Below are 24,986 nucleotides of genomic sequence, written 5' to 3'. Positions count from 1 at the left end.
CTGATGGTTTTGCACTGGTTTTTGTGACTGTTTCTTACAAAAAGAAAAAGGAACAAAGAATAAATAGTGACCGTGAAGAAAGGTGGTCTTGATTTGGGGGTGGGGATAGACTGGGGTGAGACGGAAGCTTGACAAGAGGCTGCTGATGGATGGAGGGAGCTGGGAAAACAGGTGTTCCAGGTCACCCCGAACGGAGCGGAGTGCAGGGCCCACGCTAAGCTTTCCTCGCTGGACTCAAGGGCCCCTCTGCCACTGCCTCCTTCCCAACTGTAAGTCCTCCTTGCCTTAGAGTCCCTCTGCCCCCCAGGCTGTACGTCTGTCTTCCAGGTCTTATCTGACCTGCAGTCCCCTCCCTCACCCTCTCCCCCAGGCTCCACTACAATTAGGTCTAACCAAGCCACCCAGTATTTGGTGAGCACAGCTCTGTACCAGAGCCTGGCCAGCCCCATGGGGTAAGGCCACGCCATCCTCCCATCCCACGGTTGAGTGTGGAAGACTGGATGTCCCAGGGCCAGCAGACGCCCAACGCGCAGCCTCATTCCCCAGGTGGAATGCACCTGCAGTTATGGGAGGACAAAGCAACCATCCCTATTAGAGGACTAGGCCGGGCTCAGATGGGGGACTGAGGCTTCGGCCTGAGGGCACTGCCCGCTGGCGGCACCACCGGTGGGAGGCAGTAGTGGCTCGTGGCCAGAGCAGGGCTTGGCAGCAGGGAGGCAGCTCTTAGGGAGAGGCACAGGCTTAGGTAGCGAGAGAGATGCCAGGAGAGGGGCCCTTCCTCAGGGTCCAGCCTCCCATTCTGCTCGGCCACGTTTACCAAGCAGAGCCTCAGGGCGTCCACTGTAACCACGGTGGTGCCACTGCTCTGCTGGGTACAGGCCATGGTGCTGTATCTGGGTGCAGGGACAGCCAGGCACAGAGTGGACAGGGGTGAGGATCCCTGGCAGGGGCCCACCTGGCAGCAGCCAGAGCTGGCTGTACATATAGATACCCTCCAGCCATTCCCGGCTCTCCACCAGGATGGGAAGCGAGTCTGGGGCCTGGGGCTGCTTCTCTCCCTACGTCTGTCCCCAGGGCTGGGGCTTGCCACTTCCCACGTGTGTGCCGGTGTGCTGGCAGGAGGGAGAGGGTTGGGATCAGGGACTAATGGGGGGTGGATACAGCACAGGCTGGTGGGCCCGCAGGGAGAGGCAGGGTGGGGGCTGTTCAGCCCCAAGACAGCCAGTTGTCAGCCTTTGCCAGGGTGCCAGGTGGGGGAGACGAGGGGAGGCGGCCTGCTGAAATGTTTCTACTTATTTCCTGTGCTGAGTTTGAGGGCCACCCAGTCCCACTCAACCAGACCCTAGAGGCAGCCAGGGTTGTAGGTGTTGGGGACAGCTCACTGGGAAGCAGGGAGGAGTGGGGGACAGGCTGAGCCCAGTGGCCATCAGGCCTTGAGGGACATTCCAGGGCGAGGGAGCGCTATGGCTTTCCTTCTGTTCCTCCTCTCCCAGCCCCGACACTTACAATGGTCTCCACTGGGGGCTGTGTGTCCCTTTGCCCGTGCGGCCTATGGCTGCCGCTGCTGGCTGCCTCTGAACTCAGGCTGGTTGCAGGGAGGGGGCTCCCAGGGGACTCCGGGGTCCTGGGGTAGACAGAGTACCCTAGAGCAAGGTCCCAGGAGAGCTCATGGCGCCAGGCCAGGAGAGTGGGGACAGGGCTTCTAGCTGTGTGTGGCCCATCCTCGAAGAACGGCTGAAAGGGAGGTGCCATCTCAGACAGCACACCCTGCCTGCGTGCCCTCGGCTGGGCTGTGAAGGTGCACGTGTGTGTGTGTGAGTGTGTGTGTGTTATGTGTATGTGCTTGCTCACATCATGGGGGTGTGTGTGTTTGTGTTGTGTGTCTGTGTGTGTGTTCAGGGGGTGCATGTGGAGAGGGCCAGATTGGGGAGGAGGGGTACAGGGTTTTCCAGGATTAGAGGGAAGCCAAGTTTAGCTGCTTGGGCGCTAGGTTGGCCGGGGGTGTGGGGAGAAGGATGGGGGGTGGTCACAACCTCTCTCAAAAGCAAGAAGGGCTTCCTGGCAGAAGAGGCTGGACCCTCGACTTAGCCCACTACCCTCATGACTCCAGCTTGACTTTAGTCAGTGTCTGTTGAGGGGGTCTGGAGGCCAAGAGACCCAAGGAAAGGAGGTATCACTGTGAGGGTGAAGACTAGGGCAGCAGAGGCCCTGTCTCTCCCCAAACCAGCATGTCAAGCCTGAAAGCCCAGGAGATCACAGCACGCGGGGTGCCCAGGAGGAAAGGAAGGCCCCCCACCCCCTGCCTCCCTGGGGCAGGGCTGGGGCAGGGCAGGGGACCCTCCTGCCTTCCAGGAGCCAGAGGGAAGCCGAGGCCCCAGCGCCACTCTGCCCTGGGCATGGGCAGAGCCCCAGGCCCAGCGGGCAGCTAGGCCTTCTTGGGTCTTCGGCCGACTTGGTAATAGTAGTAAATGCTGATGGCGACAAAAAGGAGGCGGCTGACCAGGAGCAGCAGGATCCCCAGGGACATGAGGCCCGTCTCAGCTAGCGTGGCAGTGACCACTGTGGGAGAGAGGCCGGCAAGGCCACAGGGTCAGAGGAGGGGATGTGTCCTGGGGCCGCCCCCCAGCCCGGAGCGCTGGTGTGGCCGACTCCCTAACTTTGCTCTGAGCCCAGGATCCTCCCAGGTGGGAAGCACAGGACCTGCCCCCTGCCCCTGCCAACCCCACAGATATTTCTGCTCTGATGTCTCCCATGTGACAGGAACCGGGGCACAGCAGGTGGGCAAAATTGAGTGCACGTTATTACACAGGTGCTGGGTCCAGTGGGCAGCGGGCGCGGGGGGCTGCAGATGCATGTGTGTGCAAGGCCATAGACAGAAGTGTGTGGATTTGGGAAGCTACAGGCATGTGTGTGAGGCATGTGTGCACAGGTGTGCAGGCACACACGTAAACAGAGCCAGGTGAGTCCTTATCCCTCTCTCCCCTCACTAGCCCCCCACAGACAGGCTTTCATCACTTCCCACACACCCAAGTGGCTAGAGCAGGCAGGTCAGGGGCGAAGCTGCCCATCAGCCTCTCTCACTGCCCACCCCAGGACTCACCCAAGAACTGGACCCCGAAGTAGCAGGCTTCAGTGAGCAGGGTCCATCGAATGATGACCTTCTCAGCCGTGTAGAGAGCGTTCCACATGATCAGGGAGATGCCTGGGGGCAGGGGACGAAGAGGGGCTGGGGGTGGGACCACTGACTCCCTCCCAGCAGGGCAGGAGGTTCCTCCTCCCTCCGGCCACCGCTGCAAGACAGCTGGGGTCCTGGACTCCATGCCTCCGCCCCATTCACACTCCTCAAATCAAGGCTGTCTGTCCCTGATCCTGTCCCCTCCAGACTCAATGCCGCTGCTTCAGCCTGCTCCTGTCATTTCAAAGCCCTATGCGACACTGGGCGAGTCATTCCCCACATTGAGACTCGATCTCTTTATAAAGGGGGAGGGCTGAGCTCCTGGCCCCTGCCCACGTCTGGTTCTGTCAGGAGGATGCTGTGTTGATGGAATCCATGAGTTAATGGGTTACCTGGTCCTATAATCGGGTTTTTTCACACAGACTCCCAGACAGAAAACCTGAGCCCATTAAGAACTCACTCTAAGGAACTCCCCAGGAGGAGGGGGGGGATGAGCCTACTTTTCAGTGGAAGAACCACTGACTTGGCCTCTAGCGGGCCCCGCCCACCCAGTGTCTGCTGGTACCAGACATGCCACTGGGTGTGTATTTATTTTATTCCAACAACTCTAACTCCAGAGGAGCTGAGCCTTTATTCTGTAGGCAATAGGGAGCCATGGGATATTTTGTAGAAAGGGAGGCATATTACCTATGCTGAGCTTTAAAAACTATAATTCCAAATCCTAACGTGTGCATCTCAGGTTAGAGAGGAAACACAAGTGGTCCAAACAGAAGTGGCTCTGGGGATAAAACAGGGTGGGTGCGAGGGGTTTTGCAGACACTGAATTGATCTGCCTCTCCTCTAGGCTGTGAAGTCCTAGAGGGCTGGGCCTGGGCCTCCTCCATCTCTGTATCACAACGCCCAGGGCAGTGCACACACTTAGGAGCGCTCCCTGCAGAAGGTGGCAACTGCAAGTTCCAACCCACTGGGTATATTCCACCAATGGCCACAAGATGGCAGCACATCCCCAGCAGACAGATTCATCAAAGGCCGGGGTGTGGGCTGCAGCATCTGCCCAAAGAAAGGAAGGGGTGCCCAGGTACGGACCCCCGTGCTCTCCTCAGCCCCGCTGGGTCTCCCAGCTGCCCATCGCCTCCCCCAGGCCCTGCCCCAGCAGTACTCACTGAGGAGGGCACCGCCGTAGAGGCGGATGGGGGTCTTGCTGGTCACCTGGGCTCCATCAAAGACCGCATCATAGAGCTGGTCAGGGAAGGCAAGCGCCTGTGGGCAATGAGAGTGAGAGGGGCTTAGAGGTCCCGCTTGGGAGACGGTGGGGGGTGACAGCTGACGCCTCCCACGGATGCCTTCCTTCCCCCCAGGAGCAGGATCAGCATCCTTGGGGGCAGTCCAGGGTCTGGACCTGATTGTCCCCACCCGCCCCCATGCCAGGACAGAAAACTCCAGGGTTCCTGGGACAAGAAGTCAGGTCACAAACCATGGGATCTAGTGTGCTCCTGGACAGGGCACAGGTGTGGCAGTGTAGGAGTCAGGCTCCCGGAGGCAGTCTGAGAACCGGCAGTCCGAGAGCCTGACAGATGGGCCCTGCATGAGGGGCCAGGATGGAGGAGGTACCCCCGGTGAGCCGGAGAAGGGCTGGGGCAGCCATACGGGGCCAGATCTCAGGGGCCGGGGGTGGGGGCTCACCATGATGGCAATGCCAGAGAAGAGCACAGCAGAGACGAACTGCCAGACCCTGGGAGGCGTGGAGAGAAGGTCACAGCCCTGCCCCAGGGGACCCTCCCTCTCCAGCCCAGATCCCCAGGGATGGCAGGTTTGGGGGAGGTAATGAGACAGTATCCAGAGACCAGACCAAATGAGGAGGGGTCTTGTGCATTCTGCTCCCCTCAACCCCTCCCCTCCCCCAAAAAGTAAGGTAAATGCTCACCTGAGCCCCAAAGGCTCCCGAACAGTAAACTTGATTTCATTGCCCAAGACCTGGCTGATCTGTGGACAGAGGGGTTCAGAGGCAACCAGGGTGAGGGCAGTTCTCAGCGCCCCCACTCACTCATCCTCCCAAGTCCTGCACACCCAGGGACCCACCTGGGCACCTCGGCTTGGCCAAAGGGTCCCCCAGGTGGGGAGGGTCACATGAGGCCACCCCCTCTCCTGCTTCCCCTTGACACTAGGATTTAAAAGAAGCTGAAATTATGATGGTGACATATGAAAGCTCAGGGTTCTGCCAAACACAGACTTGGAGCTTGGTCCTGCCACTTACCAATGTGGCCGCGGGCAGGTTGCCTAACCTCTCTGAGCCTTCGTTTCCTCATCTATAAAATGGGTTAATAATTTTACAGTATCTGCATCTTCTAGTGCCAACGAGAAGATTTAAATAATGCTTGTAAAGCAATTGCTAGAAAACCAGGCGTGTAACAGGCACTTAATTCTAACCATCTCGTTATTCCCCTGGCATTGCCGTTACATTTCTAGGAACATCAGCTAAGTCCTAGAACTCCTGCGGCTCCCTGGGCCTCGGCTAACCTTCTCCCCTATGGTGGGTCAGCCTGGCCTCCCCAGTTGGTGCCGGAGGCCCCTGCTCTGCATCCCACCTTGGAGCGGTGCACCTCCCCGTCGTCATCCTCCCCGCCCACGCCAAGGATCTTGCGGGTCTTCAGGCGGCTCACGAGGTCCGTCTGGCTGTGCTTCTTCATCAGAGGCGGGGGCTGCTTGGCCGCCATCTTCTCCTCCAGCCCGGCCTCTGCAGAAGGGCTGAGGGGAGACACCGGTCTCTTGCCAGAGTTCCTCCCCAGCTTCCAGACTCTAGGGGAAGGGGCCTGACGTAGGGGAAGGCCACACCCCACGCCAGGCCTGCTGAGGCCTCCCCACCAGCCCAGGGCAGCAAGGGGAGCACAGCTGGCTTCCTTGTCAGATGGCTGAGGCAACGCTCTCCAGGCCTCTGAGGCTCTGGGAGCGGGTCTGCTCAGGTGGACACAGCCCACGCCATCTGACAGGCTGCATGGTGCCTCAGAGCCAGCCCTGGAGGCGTAGGGCCCAGGAGAGGGCATTTGGGCCTGGATGGTGGCCACTTCCAAGCTTCCTGCGGGGGTGGGGAGGAAAGAAGCCGGGATTCATGGGGGCAAACGAGGCTCAGAAGACAGGAGGGTCTGTCCAAGCCTGGGGCAGGGACTTCTAGGTTCTGGGGTCTGGGTCCCCACCAAACTTCTGCCCAATCCTGTAGGCCAGTGAGCCCCTCTCCCGTCTCCCTGCCACCCCCCTGCAAACCCGCCAGGACCGAAGAAGGGGATGGGGTGCCCTCATACCCAGGAGAGCCAGAGAAGGCTGCCAGGGGTGTTGGCAGGGATGCTGAGGTGGTCTAGGTTCCCTGCTCAGGCCTTGCCCTCCCGGCCATCAGCCCCACACCAGTCCCTCCTGGTACCCCAGGTCTGCCCATGGTCCTCCCCAGTCCCCTACTCCCCACCCCCAGCAACATCTTGAGTCAGGCTGGGAGCACCTACTATGTGCCAGCCCCTCCGCTGGACGACAGAGATGCAGAGAAGCTGAGTGCCCGTCGCGTCCTCAGTCAGTCAAATCTATGCAGAGGAGACAGAAGTGTAAACGGGGTAAGGTGAAGCCTCAGAGGCTGGCTCCGGGGTGGCCCTGGCTTCTTTAATCACAGCTGCCCTGCAAGATGGGTGCTACTGACGGACACACTGTGAATGAAGAAACCAAGCTCCCGGGGTTTCAATGCCAACCAGGGTGAATAACAGTGTGCCACTCCCCACCTCGGGACGCTTCCAGCATCTCATTCCCACTTGCACCCACCTTCCGGCAAAGGCAGAAAAGCCATCCCCATCTGCAGACAGGCTCAGAGGCCACTGGGCTCTCCACCAGGGGACCCTGCTGTCTCAGTGTCCTGTGGCCCCAGGCAAATCTCACCCTCCAGCCCCAGCCAGGGCTGCCAGAGGCAGACTGCGGAGATGTCCCCAGGTCACCTCCCATTTTCGAGCCTCCTGATGTCTTAAAATAAAGCACCCGAATAAACATCAGAACACAGTATCAAACTGTGGGGTATGTGGCTGTAGACCGGATCAACTAGGGAGGCAGTATACCATGTCGCATTGGGGAAAAAAACTGCAAAAGTTGATATTGGCGGTCTTTAGTGAGTGTGATGTCATTTCTAGGCCAAACTACCCTCCTACGCCCCCTGGCTTTAGTTCCTCATCCACAAAAGGGAGTGGATACGCCTTTCCCCTCCCCACACACAGGCCCCATGGTGATAGGAGACAGCGGCGGGTGGTAACTGTGACGGCAGTCCCACGCCTGGCACACAGAGACTCTGGGTTAATGCTTCGGTGTGTGCCAGCCATCAGGACAGGAGGCCAACCCCACCCTGCCAGGGAAGCCAGAGCCTAACCTTTCATCACCCAGCTCCTGGAGGGCGCAGGATGCTGTCCCAACACCTCAGCTGCTAGCCACCACCTTCTGGTGAACCCAGATAGAAGCTACAATTAGCCACATCCCTCCTGTGGCCAGGCGAGGCTGCCCTGAAAGTCACTAAGCCGCTGGTGAGAACCGGGTCCCTCACCTGTTCCTCAGCCAAGGATGTTGCCTGGCTCGTGCCCTTCCTCTTCCAGCCTCCTCGTGGCCTTTTATCTTTTAATACATACAGCAAAGTAGACGGGCTTTAGTTGTGCAGTTATTTGAATTTTAGCACACATATAGATTTTTGGAGCCACCAGCTCCAGATCAAGATAACAGGCAGTTCCATCACCCCAAAAACTCCCTGGCACTGTCCTGGCCACACCCTCCCCTCACTCCTCCACCCTGGCAACCACTGATCTATTCTCTGACACTATAGCTTTTGTGTTTTCAAATATGCTGGGTAAGTGGAATGATAAAGCATAGAACCTTTTGAGGCTGGCTCCTGTCATTGAGCAGAATGCCTCTGAGATTCCTTCAGAAAGTCACTGTGTGTATCAGGAGTCCACTCCTTTTCACTGGAGTGCAGTATTTCCTGGGGTACATGTAGCAGCTTGTTTATCCACTTGGTCACTGAAGGCCATGTGGCTTGTTTCCAGTTGTTGACGATTATGAATAGAGCTGCTAAAAACCCACGTTTCTGTGGGACCGTAAGTTTTCATTTCTCTATGGTAAATACCAGGAGTGGGACTGCTGAGCAGTGTGGTACATCCCTGTTGGACTTTCAGAGAAAGCATCAGACTTTCCCAGAGCAGCCATGTCACTGCGTGTCCCTGGCAATGCAGGAGTGTTCCAGTTCCTCCACATCCTCGCCAACACTCGGTAAGGTCGGTCTTTATTTCAGCCCTTCTACGAGCTCCTCCTGGCTGGTTAACCCCTCTCCCGGGCCAGATGTGCTGCCTCCCTCAGTCCTGCCTTACCCCTTCCTGCTGTGTGGCCTTGTGCTCTGAGTCTCAGTTTCCCCATCTGTGAAATGGAGCCGTCATTCCCACCTCCTAGGGAGACCGGGGCAAAAAGAAAAGCTCAGAGCACTCAGCAAAACACCTGCACATTTGCACGAGGAAACTGCATTTAGTGAGGTCTGCTGTGAGCAAGGTACACGGCTGGTGGGACAGGCCCCATCCTGAAAGAGCTCCCAGCCTGGTGGGGGTGGGGAGAGGGCACTGATCTGCCAGCCACTGATTAAAGTGAGTTACTTTTCCTCTCTGAACTCTGGGGTCCTCATCTGTGAAGTGAAAGCAGCCAGCCTCACTTTTCCCCTGGAGCTGGCCTCAGGAGAAACAAAATAATGGACAGACAGTGCTTTAGAAAGAGCCAGCTCACTGCTCAAGCCAGAAGGCCTAATGGGTTAGTGCTTAACTGCTGAGGTCGCTCCCTGGATTTGAATCCCAGATCCATCAGTGCCTGGCTGTTTGCCTGTGGGCAGGTCAGTCACTTAGCCTCAGTCTTCCCAAGTGTAGCTGGGGAAATAAGGTGTCCTATTTTAGAGAGACACCGTGAGAATAAAAGATGTAATCTCCATGAAGCCATGGGGAAGTGCCCGGCCCACAGCAAGTCCTCAATGCAGACACTCCCACCCTCCCCAGGCCTCCCATGTGGCAGTGGCACTGGGATGGAGGCCATGGAGGAGCGGGAAATGTGCCTAACTAGCACTTCTTAACTTCTCCGCCCCACTGGGTAAAGTCCCAGATCTCAGTCCCAGGGCACAAGGCTGGCGCTCAGCCACTGCCCACCAGGCCCAGGCTGTGTCCACAACCCACCTACGAGGGGCAGAAGCTTCCAGGCATTGGATGAACTGCTTTCCTCTGCCTGCTGACCCTTCTCCACCAACACACACACACACCGCACACACCGCACACACCACACACACAACACACACACCACACACACCGCACACACACCGCACACACACACCACACACACACCACACATATCCACACACACACCACACACATACACACCACACACACACTACACACCACACACACACACCACACAACACACACTGCACACACCACACACACCGCACACACTACACACACACCACACACTACACACACACACACCACAACACCACACACACCCACCACACACCACAACACAACACACACACCACACACACACACCACACACACCGCACACACACGCACACACACCACCACACACCACACACACACCACACACAACCACACACACACCACACACATCCACACACACACCACACACTACAACACCACACACAACACACCCACACCACACACACCACACAACACACACTGCACACACCACACACACTACAACACACCACACACACACTACCACACACACCCACACACCACACACGTACCACACACACAACCACACACCACACACACCACAACACACCACACCACACACACGCACACACCACACACACACCACACACACACCACACACACACGACACACACAAGACACACACCACACACACACCCCACACACACACACCACACACACACCACACACACACCACACACACCACACATCCACACACACACCACACACACACCACACACACACGACACACACAAGACACACACCACACACATACACCACACACACACACCACACACACCACACATATCCACACACACACCACACACATACCACACACATACACACCACACACACACACTACACACCACACACACACACCACACAACACACACACCACACACCGCACACACTACACACACACCACACTACACACACACAACCACACACCACACACGTACCACACACACACCACACACACCACATACACACACACTACACACCACACACACAACACACACACAACACACACACCACACACACAACACAACACACACACCGCACACACACAACACACACACCACACACACACCACACACACCACACACCATACACACACACCATACACACACACACCACACACACCACACACACACCACACACACTACACACACCACACACATATCCACATACACACCACACACACCACACACACACCACACACACCACACCACCACACACACACCACAACATATCCACCACACACCACACACACACCACACAACACACACACTACACACCACACACACCACACACACCGCACACCCACACACACACCACACACACACACTACACACACCCACCACACACCACACACGTACCACACACACCACACACACACCACACACCACACACCACACACACACCACACACACCACACACACACACCACACACACACCACACATATCCACACACACACCACACACACACACCACACACACCACACATATCCACACACACACCACACACACACCACACACATACACACACACTACACACCACACACCACACACAACACACACACCACACACACACCACACACACTACACACACACCCACACACTACACACACACACAACCACACACCACACACCCACCACACACACCACACACACACACACACACACACACCACACATATCCACACCACACCACACCACACCACACACACACACACCACACACACCACACATACCACACACCACCACACACACACAACCACACACATACACACACACTACACACCACACACACCCACATATCCACACACACACCACACCACACACACCACACACACACCCACACACTACACACACACCACACACTACACACACACAACCACACCACACACGTACCACACACACCACCACACACACACACACACACCACACACACACCCACACACACCACACACACCACACACACACACACACCACACACAACACACACACCACACCCACACCACACACACCACACTACAGACACGCACACACACCCACACACACACACTACACAACACACACCACACCACCACACACACCACACATACTACACACACCACACACTACCCACACACAACCACACACCACACACGTACCACACACACAACACACACACAACACACCACACACAACACACACACCACACACAACACACACACCACACACAGACCACACACCACACACACTACAGACACGCACACACACACCACATGCACCACACACACCACACACCACACACACACACACTACCACACACAACCACCACCACCACACACACACCACACACCCACCACACACAATGCACACACAAACACACCACACGTACCCACCATGCACACACACCACACACCTACCACACACCACGCACACACACTACACACACCCACCACTCATACCACACATACCATACACACTACACAGACACCACACACATCACAGACACACCACATACACACCACACACACACCACAAACATACCACACACCCACCACACACATACCACACACACACCAAACCACCACACACACCACACACATATGTGAACACACACACCAAACACACCACACCCACCACCACACACAATGCACACACAAACACACACACACCACACATACCCACCATGCACACATACCACACACCTACCACACACCACGCACACACACTACACACACCCACCACTCATACCACACATACCACACACACTACACACCACACACATCACACACTACATACCACACACCACACCCACACCACACTACACACCATAGACACCACACACATACATACACACCCCACACACATCACATGGCACACACCATACACACACACACACACACACCACACCACACACCACACACACTACACACACCACACACACACCCACCACAACACACACACCACACACACCACACCACACCCACACACACACACACATATCCACACACACACCACAACACAACACACATACACACACACTACACCCACACACACCACACACCACCACACAACACACCGCACACACCACACACACCACACACACACCACACACTACACACACACCACCACACACCACACACGTACACACACACCACACAACACACCCCACACAACACACCACACACAACCACACACACCACACACACACCACACACACACACACACACACCACCACACATATCCACACACACCACACACCACACACACAACCACACACCACACACAACACACACCACCACACACACCGCACACACCACACACACCACACACAACCACACACTACACACACACACAACCACACACCACACACGTACCACACACACCACACACCACCACACCACACACCACACACACACCACACACCACACACACACACACCACACACACACACACATATCCACCACACACCACACACACACCACCACACACCACACACATATCCACACACACACCAACACACACCACACACATACACACCACAACACCACCACACACACACACACACCACAACACCACACACACACCACACACACTACACACACACCACACACTACCACACACACAACCACACACCACACACGTACCACACACCACCACACACACACACACACACACACCACACATATCCACACACACACCACACACACACCAACACACACACCACACACACCACACACAACACACACACCACACACACCCACACACACACACACACACTACACACCACACACACCACACCATACCACACACACACCACCACACACCCACACACCCACACACACTACACACCCACACACACTACACACACACAACCACACCACCACACACGTACCACACACACCACACACCCACACACACACACCACACACACCACACACACCACACACACACCACACACCACACACAACACACACACCACACACAGACCACACACCACACACACTACAGACACGCACACACACACCACACACACACACTACACACACACACACCGCACACACCACACACACACACATACTACACACACCACACCACCACACAACACACAACCACACACCACACACGTACCACACACACACAACACACACACAACACACCACACACACAACACACAACCACACACACCACACCCACACACAGACCACACACCACCACACTACAGACACGCACACACACACCACATGCACCACACACACCACACACCACACAAACCACATACCATACAAACCACACACCACACACACCACACACAACCACCACACACCACACCACACCACACACACACCACACATATCCACACACACACACACACACACCCACACACACCACACATATCCACACACACACCACACACACACCACACACATACACACACACTACACACCACACACCACACACACACACCACACCACCACACACCACACACACTACACACACACCACACACTACACACACACAACCACACACCACACACGTACCACACACACCACACACACACCACACACACACACCACACATATCCACACACACACCACACACACACCACACACACACACCACACACACCACACATATCCACACACACACCACACACACACCACACACATACACACACACTACACACCACACACACCACACATATCCACACACACACCACACACACCACACACACACCACACTACACACACACCACACACTACACACACACAACCACACACCACACACGTACCACACACCACACACACACCACACACACACACCCCACACACACACCACACCCACACACAACACACACACCCACACACACACCACACCACACACACTACAGACACGCACACACACACCACACACACACACTACACAACACACACACCGCACACACCACACACACCACACATACTACACACACCACACACTACCCACACACAACCACACACCACACACGTACCACACACACAACACACACACAACACACCACACACAACACACACACCACACACAACACACACACCACACACAGACCACACACCACACACACTACAGACACGCACACACACACCACATGCACCACACACACCACACACCACACAAACCACATACCATACAAACCACACACCACACACACACCACACACACCCACCACACACAATGCACACACAAAACACACCACACGTACCCACCATGCACACACACCACACACCTACCACACACCACGCACACACACACTACACACACCCACCACTCATACCACACATACCATACACACTACACAGACACCACACACATCACAGACACACCACATACACACCACACACACACCACAAACATACCACACACCCACCACACACATACCACACACACACCAAACCACCACACACACCACACACATATGTGAACACACACACCAAACACACCACACCCACCACCACACACAATGCACACACAAAACACACACACACCACACATACCCACCATGCACACATACCACACACCTACCACACACCACGCACACACACTACACACACCCACCACTCATACCACACATACCACACACACTACACACCACACACATCACACACTACATACCACACACCACACCCACACAACACACTACACACCATAGACACCACACACATACATACACACCCCACACACATCACATGGCACACAACCATACACACACACACCAAACCACCACACACACACACCACACACATATGTGAACACACACACCAAACACACCACACCCACCACCACACACAATGCACACACAAAACACACACACACCACACATACCCACCATGCACACATACCACACACCTACCACACACCACGCACACACACTACACACACCCACCACTCATACCACACATACCACACACACTACACACACCACACACATCACACACTACATACCACACACCACACCCACACAACACACTACACACCATAGACACCACACACATACATACACACCCCACACACATCACATGGCACACAACCATACACACACACCACACACAACCACACACACCACACACACAGACCACACACCACGCACACACGACACACACCCACCACTCACACCACACATACCACACACACTACACATACCACACACATCACACACTACATACCACACACCACACCCACACCACACACTACACACCATAGACACCACACACACACATACCCCACACACATCACATAGCACACAACCATACACACACCACACACACAGACCACACACCACGTGCAGCACACACACGACACACACACACCACACACACAGAGCATTACTCTCTGCACCCCAGGCTGGAGCCAACAACAGCTGCTGCAAATCAAAGGCTGTGGGACATGTCAGTGTCCACCTGCTGGGGCTGGGCAGAGTGCGCACTACAGTGTCCTGGACGGAATTACGCATGGGTGGGACAATCTTCATCCACAGGCACTGCCATCAGACATCTGGGCTGGTGAGAAACGCTGTGCCCACCTCCCAACCCCACCCTAGCAGGGAGGTCACCACTCACAAAGGACCCCCCAGAGAAAATGGAATCTTGACCTCCAGGGAGGAGGGCCCCACACCCACCTTCCAGCACAGATAACTGCTCTGAGAACTGCACTCCGTCCCTGCTTCACCCCCAGGACTGGGCCCTGCAATGATCAGATCCACCCAGCAGCCCCTCACCTGCCCCATCTGCGAGGCAAGCCACGCACACGCCTCAGGTCTCCCCTTGATCTTTCCTCCCCTTCAGGGCCACTCCAGGTGTTTATTTCAGGCCTGGCACATTTTAACCTAAGTAAGGACAGAGGACTCCACCGGGCACTATGGCCAAACCCTGGCTTTGGGGGTGGGGGACCTGGGTTTGAGTGCTGGTTCTGCCCTCTTGCCAGCTGCACGGCTTTGGGCAAGTCGCCGTGGCTCTCCTAGCCTCAGTTTCCTCTCTTGTGAAATGGGGGTAGTGAGAACGCTCACCTCACAGAAGTGCTGGTGGAGAGAGAAAGAAGGAGTGCACGTGGGCGCCCATGGGGAAAGTGCCCTGCCCAGGGAGGAGTCTGGCCCTCCTTCCACTTCCCTTTCTCCACTCAGCCATGCACAGCGGAAAAAGCCTGCCATCAGCGCTGGGAAGCTTCCTGCTCTGCCCCCACTGCCTTCTGAAGGGCCCCAGGGGGTTTCCCCAGGAGCCAGGCTGCAGAAGGCTGGGGGCAGGGGAAGCAGCGACAGCCACCCCTCCACCCACATCACCTGTCTGGCAAGAAGGGAGGACGTGGTTCCCAGGGCCCAGGCCTAGGATCCTGAACCATTCCCTTCTGCCCTGCCAGCTCCTCTCGCCCACATTCCCGATCAGCCAGCAAACCTTTCAACAGTGGTTCTCACTGCTGACCCTTTGCCCAAGTGGGAAGGTCCCTGGGACACTCTGTCCCTCCACCATGCTCCTTGTTCCTTGAGGCTATCTTTGCACACAGTCGCTCTTTCCAGGGACCCTCCCAGGACACTGGGTCCTCATCTTCCTCCAGACTCTCACAGGTCTCAGTGTCTGCAGCCACTGGCCACTTATAGCCTCCACTCCTGGTCATTTCACAGCAGTTTGGCTCCCCAAGACCAACCAGTCTGAAGGTATGGCTTGTACTGTGCTCTTCCGTGTGTCTCTCCGTGAGGCTGGGGTGCACAGTAGGCACTTCGCCAACACAGGTGGAATAAGCAGCTGTCGGGCCAAACCCAACCAGCACACTCAGAAGCCCACAGGTTAGATGTGGCAGGCTGAGGAGAGGCTGTGCTCCAGGCCACACAGAAGCTGATGGCACAGGGCAGGAAGGGCTTTCCAGTTAGGCAGAACTGGGTTCAAAAGTGGCCACTCTCTGTTGGTCAGGTGGCCGTAAGCGAGCAGGCTCAGTCCTCAGTACAATGGGAATCACACCACAGCGCCTTACTTGCCTTACTCATGGGGTGCTGAAGACTCCAGGAGAGGGGGTGCACATGCTCTTGGCAGAGGGCCTGGCAGAGGGAGGACTGGGCAGCAGTGAAGGTTAGAGGACTGGATGAGAATACTAGGCCTCTGACATTGCCTCCCACCTCCTCAGAAAGCTGTGGCATCACCAGCAGGGGAGTGCCCCAGGGCAGGGATGTCTTTGGATCTTGTTCTCTGAGCCTGGGACAACTCTGGGCACATGAGGAGCTCAACAGGCATTTGTGATTGAATGAAAGAGTTGGGAGGAGCTAAGAGGACCTCTTCAGCCAAGATCTGACTCCCTGCAGTCCCTCCCACCTCCCCATCTGCTGCGGAATCTGAGGCCAGGGAAGAGCCCAGGGACCTGGCGGGAACAAGCACAGTCCACAAGACTAAACCAGTCAGGAAGAGAGGGGCTTGTTGGGGGTACAAGAGTCAGGAGAGGAGGACAGACAGGGAGGTGGTAGGCATATTTGTAACGATTGGGAAAACTTGGGCTCAAATCCCTACTCCTCTTAATTGCTCTGTGACCTCAGGAAAGTTACTTAACCTCTCTGAGCCTCTATGTCCTCATCTGTGAAACCACACTATTACTTCTATGAAGCCCACAGGTTTGTGATGTGTGATGATGAGAAAGTGCAGCTGAGGAGCCTGGCCTCTGGTGTGTGCTCTGTAAAGGACAGCAACTAATAACATGAATAAGGTGGCTGCCCAGGCTCTGCCCTGGGCAGATCAGATGGGACTGAGGCATCATTCCCCTGCAGTTCCTGGAGGACTTCCCCAATCCCCTGCCTCTTTCCCAGGAAGCCTGGTTTCCATAGAAACAGATGGACTGCTGAGCTGTCCCCAGCATGGAGACTATGCCTGTGAGGGCTGGCTTAGGAAACCTGACTGGCCAGGGGAGTGGGGAAGATGAGGGAGGGAAGAGGAAGGGGCCCAGAACATCCATCAGTGGCCAAGCCTCCCGGTGAGTCAAGGGGGAGTCACTGCTGCTGTGCACCTCAGCCAAGGAGCCACTGCCCTTCCAAACAAGAGCTTCTGTGATAGGGGCAGGCGGCACACCTGTTCCTCCACCCCTCATAAGGAAGACCGTCCCCAGGGCCACCTACCCTGGGGCTGGAGGGAGCGGGGCAAGTACTTCAAGACCATGAATCCCCTGCAATCCCCACCACAACCCTATGAGAATGGCCATATTATCACCCCCATCTTACAGATGAGAAAATGAAGGCTCAGGTGACTTATTCGAGTGTCCCTTGACGTAAGTGGCAGAGCTGGAATTCAAGCCAAGGTAACTGTTCTTTAACTGGACATCCTGAGAGGAGCTGGTGTGTGTGTGAATGTGTGCGGTGGTGGGCGTGGGGGGTGTTTGGTGGACTTGGCCCATATAAAGAACGGAGCTCTAAGCCATCTTCCCCATGGCAGCTCCCCTGGAAAGTCCCTGGCAGTTGCCAGCGTCTGGACTCCTCTCTGGGGTCCAGCCTCCCTTAGGTTAAGGCCCTGCAACTCCAGCAGGACTTCTTGGGGAGGGATGCAGGGAGAATCATTGTTCTGTTATCGCCTTGGTACAAAATAGCTGGAAATGGGGTCTGGGACAGGGCAACACGGAGTTGGGGGGCGGGGTGCTGGCAGTGAGAGCCAGAGCCTCAGGCCACCGGCCAGAGAGAAGGGGAGGCAGGAGAAAGAATCTTTGCTCCCTGGAGGGTGGGACGGAATAGAAGGTCCAGAGCTTGCGTCATCCGCTCCAGCTGCGGTCCCTCCCAGGGCTGCCATCGGCCCCATGGGCAGGATAGGGTCTAGAGATCCCCTAGCCCAGAATCTATCGCCAGGGCCCTCAAGCAGTGAATCCACTTGTCAAGGGCTGTACTGGAGAGGCCTGGGGACTAAGGTACTTGTGTTCAGATCTTGGCTCTGTACTACTAGCCTCGTGCCTTTGGGCAAACCCCTCTTTTTGAAGGAGCCTCCCTTCCTTCCACTGTAAATGGGCAGTGGTCCCTGAGTCACAGGGCTGTCAGGGGCTAGAGAGCTAATATAGAAGTCACGGGACACAAAGGAGGCTTTATGAAATTGGCTGCACTACTGACATCCTCACAGCGGCCTCTGGGCTGCAGGTTTCATCGGAGGCCCACAGCTAAGGAGGAAGCCGAGGCAAGGCTACCGGGTGGCTGGGCCTCGGCTGGCTCCAGCTGGCTTGCTATCAGGCCATCCCTCGAGAGCATCATTATTCCAAAGGCCGGGGCTGCCTTAGTCAGTCTTGTCTCTCAAGCAGATCCTGAGCCAGTGGAGGGCGGAGTTGTAGCATCTGTCTCCCTCATCACCTCAGCATCACCACTGGGCTCAGTGTCCAGGCTGCTGCAAAGAGTGAGGACAGAGCCGAACTGGCTGGGAGAGGCGGGCGCAGGATGCGAGTCCCGTGGCAGTGGCAACCCCTGTCTCCATGACACGGCTCTGCAGTTGAGAAAGGTTCCACGCCCCATTTCCAAGAACCTCCAGGAACATGTGCCCTGGGATCTGGTAGTGGAGGGTTTGTCCTGGAGCTGGAAGGTGGCAGTGTGTCCTGAGTCACTGGGCCCGGAGGACAGCTGAGGTCACAGGCACATTCTGCCATCACTGGTAAGCCAGACCCTGTCTTTGGGGCTCAGTTTCTTTGTCTAAGAAAATGAGAATGTGGTCTCTAGGGTCCCTCCCAGCCCTGCCTCACAGCAGCCATACTCCAGGTCCCTGCTGGGCCCTAGCTCAAGCTACCCCACCCCCAAGTCCTGCCACCCCTCAGCCTGGACCGGCACACAGGTCCTATCTTCCTACTCTTTCTGTTTGAAGGGGCCCAATTTCCAGAAAGGCAGAGGAAAGCCCAACCTTTCATCAGAAACATTTCCAAAGCTTTAGGGACAAATATGAACATTCCCTACTGTGCCAAAGAGGGCGAGAGGTCAGGGCAGAGCAGGTGGCAAGAAGGAGGCATCCCTGGGGTCCTCCCCTGAGGGGTCTGAAGCTGCTGCTGTGGGCAAGGGGATCAGGCCCTCTGATGGCCTCCATCACCGCTCAGAAATCACTGGGAGGTTCTTCCTGTCTCAACGGTCATTCACATGGGCAGAACACGAAGAATTCCTGTCCTTTTCACTCAGAGAATAGGCCCGCCTGTCCCTTGGCCCAGTGACCATGTCAGGGCCCTTAAGGGCAGCTAGTGTCATCATCAGGACAGCCTGACTTCCAGATCCTATGAGGCTAAGGGTCTGGTGAGAATGCAGCAGGCACCTACCTCTCCTCCCGGCCCCAACTCTCCCCATGCCCCTCCCCCTCCCTGTGGCTGTTCAGGAACTTAGAGGGGAGGAGAAGAGGATGGGAGAGGAAAGGAGAGGAGCTTCCTCGAAGGGATCCTCCACCAGGTTAAGCCCATTTCTTCAAAAGCAAGTGGTGATCTGTCTTCTCTGTGGGTTGCGGGAGGCAGGTGGAAGGGTCCCTGCCCTTTTCCCAGGATAAGATGGGCCACAACCACAGTCCAGGACTGAGTGTCTCCCCAGTCCTGGGGTGCTGGCTTAGTGGTTAAAGGACTAGCTCATGACTTAAAAGGCTTGTGCTTCATCCTGGCTCTACCATTTATGAGCTGTATGCCCTTGGGCCAGTGCCTCCCTGGGACTCTGCCTCCCTGGGACTCAGTTTCTTCATCTGTTCAATGGGTGTAATAATGACACCAACCTCTCACCAGTGAGAAGACACACCAAAAAAATCCAGGAGAGCGCCTGTTTTGTAGTTAATGTTCAATAATAATGCTGCTCATTATTTTTAGATTAGAAGATTCTATTCCTTGCCTCAGTTGCCCCCTTGACCAAATCTGCCTCAGAGCAGGTCGCCTTCTAGGGATCATGTGCCGGGTCAGAGTGGGGTGCTCAGAAGGGAGTGGTCATTAAGAAAGAAGTGGGATGAGAGAGAGCAAAGGTCACTTTGGGGCAGGAGGATGATACTGCGCTGGCCCTGGGAGGGGTCCAGCCAGTGTAGCAGGATAAACAGTGAGACACAGGGTGCCGGGGAGGTAGCGTGGGCCAGGAGTCAGAACATCAGGCACCCCGCCCTGCAGCTGCCACTCCTGGCCTGTGTGTCCAGGGGTGACTGATATACTGCCTCTGAGCCTCACTTCCCTCACCTGTGAAATAGGAGGAATTCATCCCTTCTCAGTCAGCCTTGCCTCCTATCTCTTCCTCAGCCCCTCGCTTCCCCCTAGCTGCAGGGCACACACATTCCAGCCTCAGGGCCTTTGCACGGGCTGTCCTCTAGCTGTCTACACAGCTCACTCCCTCATCTCCCTCAAGGCTTTAGCTCAAAAGTTACCTCCTCAGGGAGGCCTCCCTGACACCCTGTTTAAAATGACAACCCAGTCCCTGGCCTCAGTACCCCCAACACAACTTTTCCCCTTCACCTCTCAGTACACTACATAATTTGCTTTTTTTTTTTTTTTTTTTAGGTAATTGCCTCTTCCTGCCCCCTGCTTTTAAGCATTAGCTCCATGAGGACAAAAATTTTTATTTTGTCCATAGCTGTCTCCCCAGTGCCTGAAACTGTCCCTGGCACTTTTCTCCATAAGCCATTTTTGGTGTAATGCTCACAAACATTTTGTTCGATAAGCAAAAGTAAAGGGCAACCCCAAACTGTGTGACTGTGGGACATTCCTGTTAACTCCAGCCCACTCCTCCGCCATACCCCTAGACGGGCAGGCCCTTCTTCCCACAGAGGTGGGGCTATCTAAAGAACTTGGGAGGCTGGGTGTGAGCTGGAGAAGGCACAGGGGGCCTGGAGGCAGAGTTGTGCAGAAAATAGGTCGCAGTCCTAGAACCGGCAGGTCATGACAGCTGGACACGGGTGAAGGGGCTTTGGGCCTTAGTCCTCCACTCCAAATTTGGAAGCACGGAGGAAGTTGACGACATGTAACTGGAAAAGAAGCGGCCAGGGCAGAGGCCTCCTGGGATCGTGGAACAGAGGGAGCCTCAGGAACAAGAAGACCCACTTTACAGATGGGACAGAAGAAGCCTGGAGAATAAATAGTCTTATTTCCTAACAACCCAACAAGAAAAATCTTTTCTCTCCTTTCTTGAAGTCTGGGACTGAGGCTAAAGGGCGGACAGTGCCCCCTCCTGGCTCTGCAACAAAACGACCCCCGCGTCCCTGGGATCTGCCGGCCGCAGGTCCTGGTCCCCTCTCCACATGCCATCGGGGTTGGAGGTTCAAGGGACCACATAGTTGGGGTGGGCAGCCCCCGTGACTTCTCCTCGCAGGCCCGCCCCGTCAAGAAGTTTGTTTGAAAGAAACCAACCAGGAAATGCGGGATAGTGGGGTGGTGAGGGGGCCTTGGCCAGCCGCTCTGGGCTTTGGAGGAGCCTCGGGGTTCTTGGCCTCTGCGATACTCTTGCCCCAGCCTCCATCGCTCCGGAGGAGAAACCCACCGCCCCCGAGCTCCAGGAGGAGGCGGAAGCCCGCGACTGGGTCAGGGCGAAGGAGCTCCGGGCGAGGGAACCCAAGGCGAGCGCCCCGCCCAGTGGGGCGAGCCGGGGTGGGCGCGGCGTCCTGGCCCTTCCTCCACACAGCCTCCACCGGGTAGGTGCGAGTGTTCTGCCCACAGCAGGGGCCCTAGCCCACCCAGCGCTCGGCCAGTAGCCCCACACTGCCCCCTTCCTGCAGATCGCGCGACTTCGAGGAGGGTAGGGGGCGTCTCCACCTGTGCGTCCCCTACCCACCCCCTAACTGGGCTCAGGCGCGGCCTGGGTTTCTGCCCGCCCCTTTCCAGCCTGGGTACGGGGGATTCTCCCAGCCTCGCCCCTCCCCCTCCAATCTGTCCCTCATGTCCCCGCTCCAGACACTCACCCACTTTCTGAGACCCGGGCCGAGCGCCGGTGTTCCCCGGCGGGGAGCTCCGAGTCGTTAGGCGGCCCCAGGGCCTCTGCCCCTAGGCCCCCGCCCCAGAAGGTCAGGCCAGACTTGTGGGCAGCGGGAACTCCGCCACCACCTCCGTCCGCGGCCCTGCGGGGGCAAAGACGGGGGGAACTCGCAAGTTTGCGCCGCGCACTCCTCTGGCCGGGAACAATGGCGGGAGGGGGAGGGGACAGAGAACCGAGCGCGGGGGACCGAGTCAGACCCTAGGGAGACAGAAACTGCTTTCGCTCCGTTTCTCTCCTGCTCCGAAGCAGAAAGCTCGAGCCCGAGAGGCAGAGGCCGAGGACGAAATAAGCAGTCCAGGAGGAGGGCGACCGCGGAGCCGGGGAAGAGGGGAAACCGAGTCAGAGGGAGGGGCGGCGAGGGAAGAGCGCGCAGGGGAGACGGAAGGGGCTGCGAGACGGCGCCTTGGGGAGCCGGGGAGGCGACCCCCTGGGGTCCCAGCGGGCTCAGCGGGTGCCGAGATGTCCCGGGGCGTCTGGCTAGCGCGCGCAGGGTCCCGGCGGCCGCAGGAGCCCCGCTGGGTTGCGCTGCGCAGGCGGCCGGCGGTGGGCGGCGGGCGGCGAAAGTCCGCGGCTCGGAATCGGCGGCGGGAAGCAGAACTTACGGGCCTCGCGCGTGCCGGCGCCGGGCTGCGTGGAGCTGGTGCCAGGCGGAGGCTCCAGGCTTGGGCGCCTCACATCGCGCCGCCCGCGCGGTGCCGGGCAGTGCAGGGCAGGGCAGGGCAGGGCCGGCTGGACTGCGCGCGGCGCCCTGCGCAGCCGGGGCTTACCGAGTCTGGCGGCCCGCGCTGGTCCCTCCTCTCGGTTCCGCGCACAAGCCAATGGCGTGCCGTCCCCTCCCACGCGCCGGGCTGCCTCGCCCCCAGGGTGGCCGCCGGGGCTGGTGGGATGGGGGTTGGCGGGGAAACCGGGCTCCCGGCTCCCCCGCGAGGCTCTCCCGGGGGCCGCCTGCAGGGGGCGCACGCGCGCCCAAGAAAAGGCGCCGGGGGAGGAAGTAGCGCGTGGAGAGCCTGGCGTTGCCCGCGCCGCCCATGAAGACTTTCCTGGCAAGTTCTGCAGATGGTGCCCCTTTCTTCGGACGATCAACGTAGATGGGCAAACCACATCATCTTAAATAGCCTTGCGATATCTCCCGGGCCCAGGCCGGTGTCTGAAATGGAAGGTAATGCTTTGGCTGGCGGTGATACCCAAGTGTGTAATAACACAGTCACGACAATAGTCACCGTTTGCTGCGCACTCTCTGATGCCAGGCACCATATGCTAAAGGAGTTACAAATATTAACTCATTTGATTTTCACAGCAACCCATAAGGGCGCTGTGCTTAGTCCCATTTTACTGGCGGTGGTCGTTAAAGTTTGAGTTCACTCAGCCTTCAGGCTTCCAGCTTAGGCCCACCCTTCTCTCTCCCTGCTTGGTGTGACTTGGCCAAATAACATGACCCCTCCGTCACTACCGCCACCGTCTTCATACTCCACCCTAAAATCCAGCTTCAAGATGCTGCTGTCAATTGCACTGTCAGGGCACTAGGCTCTTATCTGGGGACGCTTATGGCTTAGGCTCTTATCTCTAGGACGCTTGTTGGGGCCACAGTTGTCAAACCTTTTGTCTCTATACATC

General features: G+C 56.8%; 1 protein-coding gene across 7 annotated transcripts; it reads right to left on the bottom strand.

Annotated features, from left to right (window-relative positions):
• Nucleotides 1-4: 4 nt before the first annotated feature.
• Nucleotides 5-24,312, bottom strand: TP53I11 (tumor protein p53 inducible protein 11). 7 transcript variants are annotated; one of them, XM_033207774.1, is made up of 9 exons: nt 24,140-24,312; nt 23,299-23,454; nt 6,667-6,741; nt 5,761-5,920; nt 5,100-5,158; nt 4,859-4,907; nt 4,339-4,435; nt 3,101-3,202; nt 5-2,559 (listed from the first exon to the last, which is right to left on the bottom strand). In XM_033207774.1, the coding sequence occupies exons 4-9, from the start codon at nt 5,887-5,889 to the stop codon at nt 2,426-2,428; spliced, it is 570 nt and encodes a 189-aa protein (XP_033063665.1). In that variant the 5' UTR covers nt 5,890-5,920; nt 6,667-6,741; nt 23,299-23,454; nt 24,140-24,312; the 3' UTR covers nt 5-2,425. The 7 variants fall into 7 exon arrangements, with proteins under 7 accessions (XP_033063665.1, XP_033063664.1, XP_033063666.1 ...); XM_033207773.1 differs by lacking the exon at nt 24,140-24,312 and adding an exon at nt 23,975-24,133; XM_033207775.1 differs by lacking the exon at nt 23,299-23,454.
• Nucleotides 24,313-24,986: the final 674 nt, after the last annotated feature.

The sequence above is a fragment of the Trachypithecus francoisi genome, unplaced genomic scaffold, assembly GCF_009764315.1.
Source record: "Trachypithecus francoisi isolate TF-2019V2 unplaced genomic scaffold, Tfra_2.0 Lachesis_group8, whole genome shotgun sequence".
NCBI classification, from domain to species: domain Eukaryota; kingdom Metazoa; phylum Chordata; class Mammalia; order Primates; family Cercopithecidae; genus Trachypithecus; species Trachypithecus francoisi.
The sequence above is the reverse complement of the archived record's forward strand: the minus strand, read 5'-3'. Positions and strand labels throughout refer to the sequence as shown.